Raw genomic sequence first — 15415 nt, 5'->3', positions numbered from 1 at the left:
TGAAAACTACACAGATGGGAGGCTCTGTGATAACAGAGGCTAACAGTTCATAAACCTCTCTGTGGAATAAAAGAAAAGGTCAACAAGGACTTTATGTTCAAGTCCATCAGAGCTTGTTGTCTCTCTCCTTCTTTCAAGAGGCTTATGAATGTTTAACTAGATTACACAGACAGTACATCAAGATGATATAATAAGGATCTGAGGGAAAAAAAAAAGTTGTTTTACAATATAGCTCCATGTAATCCTCCCCAAACCACCCACGCATGCACACACCCACCCACGCACGCATGCACACACGCACCCACACTCTTTTGGGGACATTGCTTTCACCTAAACCTGTCCCGCAAACACACACGCACGCACGCACGCATGCACGCATTGTTCATTCATTGTTCACTGCAGTCATCCAATCACACTACACTACACACTGTCAATTGCATAAGCATACTGTGATTCATATAACATAATCAACCATCAACATTGCCTGTACAGAGTGTACAGTATATTGGCATTACTGTACAGCCTCTAATCCTCACAGAGTAGGATAAAACCAGACAGACTCCAGTCATCTCTCTCTCTCTCTCTCTCTCTCTCTCTCTCTCTCTCTCTCTCGAATAATAATAATATTGGCAGACAATCCGTCAAACAGGAACCCGATGAGATGCCCAGCATCATCCAGGCCAGTGTGATGACATCACAGCAGGGTCATGGCGTTCGTACGGCGCTGCTTAATTCAGTCTGTGGTAATCTGGGGCAGGCGAGGCAGCGGCACCACTCTGAGAGCTCTTACTGGACTAAAAGCTTTAACCTATTCTGGTCGGGAAACCCTTTTGGTGTTTTAAAGCATTATGTTATACTTTAGCTATTGAAAAATAGCAGATCTACAAGCTAGAACTTGTAGGTCTGCTATTTTTTGAAAAATCGTGAAAATGTGGTGAATCTTTGAATATATATTCTTTCACAGCGAACGTTTTTAACTCGAATCTTTGCTTCCAGGGTGAGTTCCTGGAACAACATATTTGAGATGGGGGGGTCGGCGGCCAAATACATAATAATCGTTGGGGTCCTTGACATGAAATATTGATACAGAAACATGAGGTATTTCAGAAAAACCGTCAGGATTTAGAAGTTTTAATAAGCAGCAATTACAGTATGGCTGCAGCTCGGGAGAAATGAGCAAAGCCCCGTCGCTAAGAATCCTTCTATGCCAAGTTTAAGAATATAATCATCACACAATATTCAGATCTCTGCCGTTGCCACACAACATTATTGTGTTTTAAGAATATAATCATCACACAATATTCAGATCTCTGCCGTTGCCACACAACATTATTGTGTTTAAGAGTAGTAATCAACACACAATATTCAGATCTCTCCCATGTTGCCACACAACATCATTGAGTTTAAGAGTATAATCATCATCACACAATATCAGATCTCTCCCATGTGCACACAACATCATTGTGTTTAAGAGTATAATCATCATCACACAATATTCAGATCTCTCCCATGTTGCCACACAACATCATTGAGTTTAAGAGTATAATCATCATCACACAACATTCAGATCTCTCCATGTTGCCACACAACATCATTGAGTTTAAGAGTATAATCATCATCACACAATATTCAGATCTCTCCCATGTTGCCACACAACATCATTGGGTTTAAGAGTATAATCATCATCACACAATATTCAGATCTCTCCCATGTGGCCACACAACATCATTGTGTGTGCTATAGGCATTAACCCATTTTGGCCTGACGGTCGAAATTTAAAATAATCCTTCTAAATTCTGACAGTTTTCTGAAAATTACCCTCATTTTTTCTGTATCAGTGGGTGCTCAATATTTCATGTCAAGGACCCCCGAAATTATATGTATTTGGCCTCCGACCCCCCCCCCCCCCCCCCCCCATCTGAAAATATGTTGTTCCAGGAACCCCTCAGAAGCAGAGAAGATTTGAGTTAAAAACAGTCACTCTGAAAGAATATATATTCAACGATTTTTGCCACATTTTCACGATTTTTCTAAAATAGCAGACCTACAAGCTCGTAGAGCTCGCAGGTCTGCTATTTTTCAATAGCTGAATTTATAACATAATGCTTAAAACACCAAAAGGGGTTCCCGCCCCGAGAATGGATTAAGAGTAATCATCACACAATATTCAGATCTCTCCCGTTACCCCACACAACATCATTGTGCCGTGCTAGGCATTAAAAAGCTCGTAATAATGCATTATAACATCAATATTTAATATACTGTATAGTGGCTGATGGCACGAAATGTGCTGCAAATGTGTACATTATACAGTGATGAAGTCTATACAGTACGTGCTACTGTATACCAGTAGTATAGGCCGTCTTCATCATCTCATTAAAAACTAGAAAGGCAGTTCCTGTAGAAACTGCGTGGGCTCGCATAAATTGCAATGTATAAAGTTTTTGCCGTGTCAAGTTTGAAACTCGGGGACCGGAGTAATAGTGTTCCCATTGGTGGTCTAAATCCATAATCAAAATTTCGGCACTGTAGCATATTGTAAACAAAAGTAGAAAATGTATTAAAGCTGAAGTAAAAGTTTAAAAAACTATGAACATTTGGAAAAACTATAGTTTAAGCATAAATAACTGCATAAAGCGGAATAAAGTATGTGGAAGTTGTAGAAGTGTTTTAAAAGTTTTTCTTTAAAGGTAAAAAAAAAAAAAACTTTATTATAAAAAATTCAAGTTTATTCTTTTTAAGTAAAAAAAAAAAAAAAAAGTTGAAGTTTTTTCTTAATAAGTAATTTTTTTTTTAAGTTTTCAATTTTTTTCATTTTTTTTCATTTTTTTTCATTTAAAAAAAAAAAAAAATCGTAAAAAAAAAGTTTTCATTTTTTTTCGTGCGTGCGTGCGTGCGTACGTGCGTGCGTGCGTGCGCTTGCGAGAGCTGTGTAAAGGCCAGCCAATAGGAAGACAGGGTGTGTGCGTGCGTGCTCTTGCGAGAGCTGTGTAAAGGCCAGCCAATAGGAAGACAGGGTGTGTGTGTGCGTGCGTGCGAAGACAGGGTGTGTGTGTGTGTGTGTGTGTGTGTGTGTATGTGTGCGTGCGTGCGCGCGCTTGCGAGAGCTGTGTAAAGGCCAGCCAATAGGAAGACAGGGTGTGTGTGTGCGTGCGTGCGTGCGTGCGAAGACAGGGTGTGTGTGTGCGTGCGTGTGTGCACTTGCATGTGTCTAGCCTAATTGCACAAATAGCAGACCTACAAGCTCACAAGGTATCGCAGAGCAACTCATTGAGATCTTGTAACTTTAATGTCAAGCCCTGTAATTAAGCCCTTATATGTCTCAGCTGTGGAAGTAAAAAGAGTTCTACTACTTGCCAGCACTATGACTGGGAGATTTCAATGGTCCTGGATGGAGGAAACTATGCCCCGAACAAATTGCTCTATCGCAAAAAGTAAAAGTCGAATGCAAATATTTTTTTCGCTGTGAGTGGCCTGAGATATTGAGGTACACCATGTGCGATTGTGGTGTTGGTACGATTGAAAATGTGGTTATAAGAGCGAGTTAAGAATTGTCAGCGCGATAATTTCCTCGTAAGAATTATACAATGGAGGTCAATGAGCAGATTGACTGTTTTTGTGTCACTTAAAAGGTCGTAGTTCACATTCTGTATGTCTCTGTGCTTTGGTGGTCACATTGTGTGAAAGAGGACATGTGTGGCTACAAAATGACAAAAGAACATGCGTGTAAAATGAATACTTTGGCCGGGACGACAATTTGTTTGGTAAATTTTCAAGGAAAGAATTTCAGTTTCCACACTCTAGTCAAAGAAGAGCCGCACTCTAAAATGGCACTAATTACGCGAAACGGCCTGCGATTGAACTGCGATTTCGGAAAAACCGTTTAACGTATTCGAATACGGTTTGAACCACGAAAAAGTCCAGAGTCGTGTGAGCGTTCTAAAGTTTAAATCACGTTTCTACGACAAAGTATGCCAGAGTAATGAGGCTGCAAAAGTGAGGTTGATTTAGAGATAAATCCCATTCATTGTCTATGGGAGGGAAAAACTATAAATAAAGTTAAATATTTTAAAAAGTATAAACTTTTTCAAAACAACTTTTTCACCAATGAAAGTTCAAAGATAGATGAACATTATAAAGTTTGAATGAAGTTTCAAAGTGAAAGTATGACGGAGTAATAAGAGCTCAAAAAAGTTAACTGTGAAAAATGGGACCTTTCTTCCATCGACTCTCATTATAAAGGATGTTAAAAAAAGTTAAAAAGTTAAAAAGTATAAAAAGTATAAAACTTTGTAAAAATAAAAATACAAGCACCCATCACTTCAAAGAGCTGAACAGTTTGAAGTTTGAACTAAATTTCTAGCATAAAGTATGTGGAAGTAGTAGCGTGTCAAAAAAACGGCGGAATAAAGAATAAATAAATAAACATAGGCTGGCAATAACTAGTGTGTGCTCGCTGTAGCGAGCCCACAATAAGGTCCATAATAACAGCCTTATGTTTCTTCCCTATTCTGATGAAAGCTGCAAACTGTCCTTATAGCGACAGTGACGACTGTCAGCCGCTACGTTGAACAACTCCTTGGGGGAATCTCGTCTTCCGCTCTGAAGAGAAAGGAAAAGGCGAACGCAGGAGGAGGGGGGGGGGGCTGAAGAAGATGACAACTTGAGGACGCACGCATTTAACCATTTAAAGTCACGTGACGTTCATTTTAGTAGTCTGTTTTTAGCCACGTCTCTTGTACAGCTCCGCTTGTCTGTTATATGCGCGACGCTAAAGTGGGTGGCAAAGCGAGTTTAACGTCGTTTAATGTCATTTAATGCAATTAGATAGGACTTTTCTGTTTGGATGTATGGGTCTGTGTTGCCTCTCAGTAAACTTCTGGGTATGATGATGATGGCACACACATACAGTCTATTCCATATAGACTCTATATGGAAGGAATTGTGCGATGCTGCAAAAGGAATGCTCCAATACAAGGCCCTGCAGCGCCCCAAGGACTACATGTCATCATAAACAATGGCTATACTCTGACAACGCGTACAATGCGTGCGTAGAGCATAACTGGGATGAACGTGCATTTTGTTCTTGACTCGCATTGTTCTTCAGTATAGAGGCCATGTTGTCCAACTGGCACAGGTCTAGGTCAGCGTAAAACTACACACCCCCCTCCCCCAAGAAGCTCTGAAAGAATATATTCAATAATTTGGGCCATGCACATTTGTGGGCTATGCACATGCATATAGCAGATCTATACAAGCTCGTAGATGAGCTTGTAGATCTGCTATTTTTCAATGGCTTAAAACACCGAAAGGGGTTCCCGCCCCAAAATGGGTTAATAGTGTTTAGAGAAGAAAATAAATGTATGTGGATATAGTTATTGTGAAACATATAATGATTATTATCGAAGATTATCGCAATGTGTGATACGACGGTATCACACATTGCATCACAATGCATTGTGAAAATATAGAGAAATGGGGACAGCAGGTTGAAGCTGTAGTGTTCACCCTCAGCGAGAAGTAGAACACGATGCGGAGATGCTCCCCGCGGCTTCGCTTAAGATGCCCCAAATTATGCCTCCTCTGCACTGGAAACTAAATGTGGAGCGTGGAAAATGTTCCCCGCACACACAGAGCGTACAAATGGAACCAAATGGACCCTCACAATGGGGTCCATTTGGAGTAAAATCATTTGGGTTTTTTTACCGAGTAGTACTGCCACCTCAATCAATTGAATCAGTTAATCAATCAGCCATCAGGGATGGTGTCACTCCCTTCAACGTCATTCATCCACTGATGTCTACAAGCAGTCTACAACTAGAGGAATGTGTTCCTCTGAGTCAGGCCATCCACTGATGTCTACAAGCAGTCTACAACTAGAGGAATCTGTTCCTCTGAGTCAGGCCATCCACTGATGTCTACAAGCAGTCTACAACTAGAGGAATCTGTTCCTCTGAGTCAGGCCATCCACTGATGTCTACAAGCAGTCTACAACTAGAGAAATGTGCTCCTCTGAGTCAGGCCATCCGCTGATGTGTAAAACCATGTGGAGGACTCTGGGGGGGTCCGGGGAGTCACTGTAGTGTACTGGCACACCCGAAATATTCACATATACAGTTAATATGTGCGTGTGTGTTTGTGTGTGTGTTAGGTTGCGCACAGGTGGTGAAAAACAACCATGCTATTTTCGTGCTCATACACACCCAGCCATTACCCAGCCACACACATAGCTCCCTAAGGGAGTGGTTGCACCACTCAAAAAAAACAAAACAATGTGAGTCCTTTTTCCACCACTGCCGATGTGTGATGTTTGGTAGGAGTAATTGTAAAACAAAAATGTGTGAACGAGCGGGGATGTGAGCAGGAAGAAGTTCACTGCTGTCACCCGAACACACTACACACTGCACACTGCACACTACACACACACAACGCACCCCTCACCAACCTTAATATGGTCGTCTTAACGCACCCCTCACAAACCTTAATCCGGTCGTTTTAACGCACCCCTCACCAACCTTAATCCGGTCGTTTTAACGCACCCCTCACCAACCTTAATCCGGTCGTCTTAACGCACCCCTCACCAACCTTATGTCTAACTAATAACTAGTCTAAACTAAGTATGCACCCCCATTAATCATGTGCCTGAGAGGGTGCCCACGATCTAAACTAAAGCAAGCCATATTTTATGTTGATATAAGTGGCCAGAGGTGGGACTTTTCCCAACCTTTGTCCCGTCCAAAAAACAACATAAAGTAAGTAGCCTTGCCGAGCCATGAGGCCCATAGGGCAGGAGCCTATCTCCTGTTTCTGTAGCGTGAGGCAGCTTGAGGTACAAGTACACCCCTTGGACATGACGCTAGTATGTCACAGGGATTTACCCCCAATCCAACCCTTGAAGCTGAGTGGCAAGCAGGGAGGCACTGGGTCCCATTTTTAAAGTCTTTGGTATGACCCGGCCGGGGATTGAACCCCAACCTCCCAGTCTCAGGGCGGACACTCTAACCACAAGGCCACTGAGCTGGCCAAAAGAACATGCTTCAATATTATTAACAATACTATGTTTTGCCCAAATCATTAGTAGTAACATCCATGATCTCCATGACATACAGAAGGTGAACCTATCCATGATCTCCATGACAACAGAAGGTGAAGCTACTGACCTGCCACAGAGTTGGGACGAGGCATCACGAGGGAAGAGGTGCTGTGCGTGTTCCGCTGTGGGAGGGGCCTCTTCGGCGGGGGCGGAGTCCTGGGTTGCATGATGACGTCTGGATGAGGTATAAAGGCCTCGTCGTCTGCCGGGACGTCCACCGCGATGGGTGGGTTTAAGTGTTCCCTGCCGGGTCTGGGAGGCCTGGGGTCCTCGTTTGAGTTCCCACCAACTCTTCCATCGTCTTTAGTCAGATCCCAGCTGGAACAGCTGCGCTCCTCATTCTCAGAAGAGCTAGTGATGGTCGCTGGTTCACATGCAGTGACAGAGAGAGATCAGTGGTGTGGACGGTCAAGAGAAAGGACAAATATACACACCTTGACCCATTTAGACCTGGGAACGATTCTACAAATGTCTTCTAAATCCTGACAGTTTTCTGAAAACCCCATGTTTCTGTGTCAGCGGTTCTCAAACTATTTCATGTCAAGGACCCCCAAGATTATATGTAATTGACCGCCGACCCCTATCTGAAAATATGTTGTTCCAGGGTCCCCCCCAGAAGCAAAGATTTTAGTTAAAAGCTTTCACTCTGAAATAATATATATTCAATGATTTGAGGCACATTTTCACGATTTTTCAAAAATAGCAAAACCTAGCTATGAGCTTGTAGATCTGCTATTTTTCAACAGCAAAAGCATAACATAATGCTTAAAACATGCAGCAAAATGGGTTATAAAGAGTATACAGTATGAGTTGTTGGCTACAGGCACGAGGCGGCCATAGCTACAGTACAGTAAGTAGGTATAGAGGTTGCCTCTGAATCAGGTCACTGGTTTTGACCATCAGCTCGCACATTCTATACGTCAATGTGTCCAAGACACTAACAGCTTCCCAGGTAGCCTACATCTCATCTGAGCCATCTGAGCAGCCATCTGCTGTGTGCAGCAGTACAAGTAAATGTTACCTCCCCTGGCACCTGTTAATACTCCCTTTCCTTTTGTATTGTCTTGTTGTTGTGTTTTTCTGTACTATGTGTTGTTTTTGTTGTTGGTGTTGAACAGACCTGTGAAGATGAATATCCTTCGGGACAATAAAGATTATTATCATCATTATTATTATTATTATTATGACATTCTGAAGGGCTTGCAATTCAATCAACAAGGAAGGAATTCTCCACTTTGAACTGAAGCTACAGTATCACAACCACAGGGTTGCATTGCACTGCATGTGCCCTTCACCCTTTTGTATTTCAACTATAAATACAAACGCCATTTAGGAAGAGAATATGTCCTATTTTAGGAGAGTCGGACCCATAAGCAACAAAGACAGCAGTGTCCTAGTTCTGACAGGAGGGAGCCGAAGCCTTGAGGCTGAAGTGGTACAGCGACAACACATTTAAGAGATAGCTATAGGGTAGAACAGACCACCTGACCAGAATCTAACACAACAACTAGCTATCGGGTAGGAAAGACCTGACCAGAACCTACATCTAACACAACAACTATAGCTATCGGGTAGGCCAGACCTGAGCAGAACCTACATCTAACACAACAACTAGCTATAGGGTAGGCCAGACCTGACCAGAACCTACATCTAACACAACAACTATAGCTATCGGGTAGGCCAGACCTGAGCAGAACCTACATCTAACACAACAACTAGCTAGCTAGCTCCAAAACTGTGGAATGCACTTCCCATTGCAGTCGGAACTGCAGCATGCATCACTCCCAATCTTCCGCCGTAGTCTGAAAACCCACCTTTTCAGACTCCATCATGGCCCATAGCACTTACCCCACCCCCTGACCAGAACCTACATCTAACACAACAACTGCTATAGGGTAGGCCAGACCTGAGCAGAACCTACATCTAACACAACAACTCAACCATAACCTGGTTTAACGGTAGGTAAAGAGAACCTACATCTAACACAACAACTCAACCATAACCTGGTTTAACGGTAGGTAAAGAGAACCTACATCTAACACAACAACTCAACCATAACCTGGTTTAACGGTAGGTAAAGACGTAGAAAGCCCACTAGAATATATCCATGTCGGATCCAACCAATCCGACATAAGGTTGGTGAGGGGTGCGTTTAGAAAAATGGCATTTTTGACGTTTGACTTTTTTCCTATTAGCTGACCCAAAGTGTGGCTAACCCAAATAATCTTATTAGCAAAAGGCCGATGCACACCTCAGAAGGCTAGTGACAGGTGCGTAGGGCTATAAAGCATACTTAAAAATGTTATCTTTGAAAAACAAAGAAAAGGTCCCACACACTGTCAGAAACTTGCCAAATCTGAGAATCATTGTCCTGATGAAGGTATAATGGACCGAAACGTTAACGACACAATAAAGAGCAACATCCTTGGCACGTTTCTGACAGTGTGCGGAACCTTTTCTTTGTTTTTCAAAGATAACCTTTTTAACCCAAATAATCTAACAAGACATCACAACTCTCACCTATAATCCCACTATCCATGCTCTCCAGAGTGGAAGAGGGACTGTGAACTGGCCCGGGGCTGTTTTCAGAGACACGCCCTCGCCCGGGGCTGGCGCAGCGGACCAGGCTGGACACGGGGCTGGAGAAGTTAGTGCAGGCTGGGTTTATGCCGGAACCAGAGGTGGGCTGCAAGGACAGAGGCGGAGGAGGGCGGTGGTGGTGCACCGGTGGCTCTCCGGTACCGGTACCGAGGCTCAGCGTTGCGTCTGGGCTCCCTGAACAGGGAGACGTGGTACTGCAGGTCAGAGTGGAGCTGGGACTCCCTCCCAGCTGGGCCGAGGCGTCACACTGCACAGAGAGAGAGATCAAAACAGTTATTAACGGATGTTGTAACAATGGAGCTCTCTACAGCTAGATGAAATGATGCAAACTATCAAACAATAGCGACTTTAAGCAACGACGGCTACGGCAGTCGGCTACGGCAACCGGAAATGGCTCAGTAAGTAAGTAAGTAGCCTTGCCTCCATAGGGGCAGGAGCCTATCTCCTGTTTCTGTAGCGTGAGACAGCTTGATGTACAAGTACACCCCCTGGACATGACGCTAGTATGTCGCAGGGATTTACCCCCAATCCAACCCTTGATGCTGAGTGTCAAGCAGGGAGGCACTGGGTCCCATTTCTACAGTCTTTGGTATGACCCGGCCGGGGATCGAACCCCAACCTCCCAGTCTCAGGGAGGACACTCTAACCACAAGGCCACTGAGCTGGATCAGTGCTCGATACATAAACCTGCTGTCCGTCGCAGCCCTTTCTACTACGGCAGAACACACACTTTACACGTAGTGTCTACAACGCCATGTCATAACCATGTTTATTGAAATGATAGCTGTCATACATTTACACAGATTGCTCCATCACCTCTCTTTATGCTGTGTAATGTGTTGGCATGCTCTGAATGAAGAAATAACACTAATACCATATGTTTATTAAAACGGTTTTAGAATAACACAGATTTCTCCATGCAGCACTTTCCTCTTTCCACTGCTGATCATGTCCAGCGCATGTAAGAATTAAGCAATATCGGCAAGTTATAGCTGACGCGCGACGGGGTGTTTAAAATAAATAATAATAATGTGTTTATGTTTGACACACGCTGCATGGACGCGTCACCATGGCAACCAATGTCGGCCGTCGCCGACGGCTGTTTGCTTAACGATTTTGACAGCTACGGCGTGGGCGTCATAGTCGCCGTACTTCCGTGTAGCGGAGCCGTCCTTAATAGACAGCTGCCTGGAACCATTATTCTCTATCAAGTTAGGACCTCTACTATATAACTATAGCATGACATTATATAACTAATTATATCTGTATAATCCCATTTTTTATTGTGAAAAATTGTTGAAATCTTTTGTTTTTCTTTTCAGGCCTATGACGGGGTGTGTTAATTGGAAGGGATTATTTTGTATTTATTGTTTACAATTTGTTGTTAAAAATTAAAAAATGCAATCGAGCTTTATGTTATATTTAATTGTTATCATTACTATTTTTTTCTCTTTTTTTTGTCAACGGTGGTTGGTGCTGGGGTTTGGGGGTAGGATTTTTTTTAAATGAGGCAAGGGGCAAGCCACTGACTGTAGTTGGCAAAGAATTTGAATTATGTTTTATGTGCATTTGTTTTTGTTTGCCTGTACCTGTGCCTTTCATCTAAAAATTAAATAAAAATGTATTTAAAAAAAGAGAGAGAGAGATCAAAAGGGTACAAAGAAAAGGAAAAATCACACCCGTGAGACGTGAGAGGCGCTCTAATCATCATGACATCATCTCATTCTGGCCAATCACAATTTGCGTCCTCACTTTTACGTCCTTCCCCTTTCTGCCCTCCCTTTTATCTTCAACATGTACTTTGCTTAGCCAATCAAATCATCGCCCATCGCCAATCGCCAATTGCTCATCACGCATCGAAGGGAAATCATATTATCTCTGCATTCAAACATTTATAACACATTTCCTTCCTATTGGCCTGAATATAAGACTACTTATTTCTTTTTCAATGGAAAATATCTTCAAAAAGATGGGGTCGTATTATAATCGGGGTATTATAATCGGGGACTTGACAAATAAATGATAAATGGGGACAGACAGACAGACAGACAGACAGACAGACAGACAGACAGATGCTGTATTATTGTGCCCAAAGCACATGGACTTATAGGACACAACATACTGTATACATCACTGCATCAACAACAAGTTAGTTACACAATAAAATAAAATAAAAACTTTTTCAAACTCCATTTCAATAACAGAACATTCTGCCTTTTTCTCCCATGCACTACATAGAAAATCTGCTAGTTTATTACAAATAATAATAATAGTCCACAAATAAAATATGAATAAAGAATACAACAATCTCCTATTTAGAAAAAAGCAATGTGTGCTCCGATTGTGTCCATTTATTATGTACTGTATTCTGGTCAACTCATCCTGACCACCCCTCCATCTCTCTGCTATCCCGAGGCTGCGAGGAAAGGAGACATGGCAGGGAAGGTAAAGTAGCTCAGCGTTATTCCCTTTATCCCATTCTGGGCGGGAACCCCTTTTGGTGTTTTAAGCATTACGTTATACTTTAGCTATTGGAAAATAGCAGATCTACAAGCTCATAGCGCGGCACCGAGTGCCGCGCTACGAGCTTGTAGGTCTGCTATTTTTGAAAAATCTTGAAAATGTGGCACAAATCTTTGAATATATTCTTTAGCAGCGAACGCTTTTAACTCAAATCTTTGGTTCTGGGAGGGGTCCCTGGAACAACATATTTTTAGATGGGGATCCGTGGCCAAATTCAGATAATTCTGGGGGTCCTTGACATGAAAAAGGTTGAGCACCACTGATATAGAAACATAGGGGTTTTTTTCTGAAAACTGTCAGGATTTAGAAGACATTTGTAGGTCAAAATGCGTTATACCCCAGCGTCATTTATCTTAGCCAGGACAACCCACATTGCTCATACCAGGCGTGCTGCTATCTCTGTGTAACTGACTGAATCTGGAGCTCAGGTGGTAGAACGAGGCTGTGAAAGTGGGCCATGGCTGAGCAATGCAACGACACAGACGTGATGAACAGATTTATGAAGAAGTACAGTATGTACCAGTGTTGTTTTCGTCGACTAAAACTATGACTAAAAATGTTCGTCGACTACCTTTTTCCACTGATGAAAACTAAATGGAAAACGAAATAAAAACTAAGCCATGATGACTAATACCAAGACTAAATATACTCACATTTCGTCAACAAATAAAAACTAGACTAAAATGTTAGGAAGGGACTAGTGGAGAAGAGATCCAGTATATGTCATTTTATACTTGGTTGCACGCTGAAAGTTTTCCGCGAGTGTAAAATCAGTCATTACGACGGCATCAAGGCCCGCTGTGCTAAAATCTTATGATATTTAGTCGACTAAAACTAGACGAAACACTAAAACATTAAAGGTGACTAAAATGTGACTAAAACTAAAGGGAAGCCATTCAAGAGACTGTGACTAAAACTAAAATCAAAATGTGCTGCCAAAAACAACACTGGCATGTACAACAGCCGCCTGTCACGACAAACGACTCACCCAGCGCTGCAGGGGTTAACCCATTCTGAACGGGAACCCGTTTTGGTGTTAGCATCATGTTATGCTTTAGCTACTGAAAAATAGCAGATCTACAAGCTCATAGCGCGCCACCGAGTGGCGCGCTACGAGCTTGTAGGTCTGCTATTTTTGAAAAATCGAAGAACGGCTGACATTTTTAGAATCTGATCTCGGGTCAGAATGGGTTATAATCAGACCAGTGTGTGTCCAGTGGAAACCTCATATGAATCTGATCTCAGGTCAGAATGGGTTAAAAAGATATCGACTGTAGGATCGGAGCGATGCAGTACAGTAGCACAGCACAATATAATCAATGTGGTCGACTGTCGGATATTTTCATCTTCTTGTGCTGCAGGGTTTTGATTATACCGCATAATAAACAGATACAGCTTCTACTGTACATCCTGCTTCACCCAAAGGCATTAACCCATTCTGACCTGAGATCAGATTCATACGAGGTTTCCACTGGACACACACTGGTCTGAATAACCCATTCTGACCCGAGATCAGATTCTAAAAATGTTAGTCGTTCTGTCGATTTTTCAAAAATAGCAGACATACAAGCTCATAGCGCGCCACCGAGTGGCGCGCTACGAGCTTGTATGTCTGCTATTTTTCAAAAATCGACAGAACGACTAACATTTTGCTATTTTGCTATCTGCTATTTTACAATAGCTAAAGCATAACATGATGCTAACACCAAAATGGTTTCCCGTTCAGAATGGGTTAATAAAGTTTAAAATGCATCTGATAATGGGATATACTTCACCCATTTTGGGTGGGAACCCCTTTTGGGTGTTTTAATTAAGCATTATGTTACACTTTAGCTATTGAGCTTGTAGGTCTGCTATTTTTGAAAAATTGTGAAAATGTGGTGCAAATCTTTGAATATATATTCTTTCAAAGCAAACGTTTTTAACTCAAATCTTTGCTTCTGGGAGGAGTCCCTGGGACAACATATTTTCGTCCAAATACAGATAATTCCGGGGGTCCTTGACATGAAAATGTTTGAGAACGACATACCGGTAGGTTTTTCAGAAAACTGTCTGCATTTAGAAGGCATTTGTAGAATCGAACTTAGGTCAAAATGGGTTAAAAACTAAACAAACGGCAAATAGCTTCTAGGCAATGTGGACTATAGTGCAACAACGTCCACAGAGACTGTACCTTCTTGTCCCTCTGGTCCTCCATAAGAGAGCTTTCTGTGCCAGAGGGGGCTTCTTCTCCCAGTAAGAAGCACAGTCTGGTCATCAGTTCCTGGGTGCAAATGGAGGAGCCCTGGCTGGGCTCCACGTGGAGGTCTGGAACGCAGGATGGGTGGAGACATACAGATGGAAACATGGCATAGGTCAGATTAAAGATGGGTGGATATACATGTAGATGGAAACATGGTATAGGTCAGATTAAAATCAGCAAACTCAGCGTCTAATACCCCCAACCTACCCCTAAAGAAAAATATGAAACAAGATGATAACTCCCCCAAGTCTCCCATCCTGCATCAAAGCCAATATATGGTATGTATATATATATATATTATATATATATATATATATATATATATATATATAATATATATCCACAAGTCAGTGTAGCTCCAGCTGCCCTTATTAGTAATGCAAAGGCAGTCTTTTTCAGTTTGTTTGTGTGTACTGTGTGTGTGTGTGTGTGTGTGTGTGTGTGTGTGTGTGTGTGTGTGTGTGTGTGTGTGTGTGTGTGTGTGTGTGCATGCAACCTGCCCGGCACGCTCAGTGGAGAGACGTGACTGTGAATGTCAATGAGTTTTGCAATTTGACTGTCTCGCTTCCGCCTCAGCTATGCAGTGAGACAGGTCCTCTGTGCAGTGAGACAGGCCCTCTGTGCAGTGAGACAGGTCATCTGTGCAGTGAGACAGGTCATATGTGCAGTGAGACAGGTCCACTGTGCAGTGAGACAGGTCATCTGTGCAGTGAGACAGGTCCTCTGTGCAGTGAGACAGGTCCTCTGTGCAGTAAGACAGGTCATCTGTGCAGTGAGACAGGTCCTGACACAGACCATGTGGTGCAGTGAGACAGGTCCTCTGTGCAGTGAGACAGGTCCTGACACAGACCATGTGGTGCAGTGAGACAGGTACTCTGTGCAGTGAGACAGGTCCTGACACAGACCATGTGGTGCAGTGAGACAGGTACTCTGTGCAGTGAGACAGGTCCTGACAC

At 42.7% G+C, this 15415-nt stretch overlaps 1 protein-coding gene across 1 annotated transcript in view; it reads right to left on the bottom strand.

Annotated features, from left to right (window-relative positions):
- LOC308314906 (protein TANC1-like) overlaps positions 1–15415 on the bottom strand; it is a gene marked incomplete at its 5' end in the record, with an annotated part of 59707 nt that overhangs the window by 40345 nt on the left and 3947 nt on the right. Inside the window, 3 exon segments of the mRNA XM_080762697.1 lie at positions 7168–7457; positions 9614–9941; positions 14391–14524. Coding sequence (XP_080618823.1) covers positions 7168–7457; positions 9614–9941; positions 14391–14524 — 752 coding nt within the window.

The sequence above is a fragment of the Protomyctophum bolini genome, assembly GCF_963924005.1.
Source record: "Protomyctophum bolini genome assembly, chromosome: 1".
In the NCBI taxonomy this organism is placed as follows: domain Eukaryota; kingdom Metazoa; phylum Chordata; class Actinopteri; order Myctophiformes; family Myctophidae; genus Protomyctophum; species Protomyctophum bolini.
This window is presented reverse-complemented; position numbering and strand designations above follow the sequence as displayed.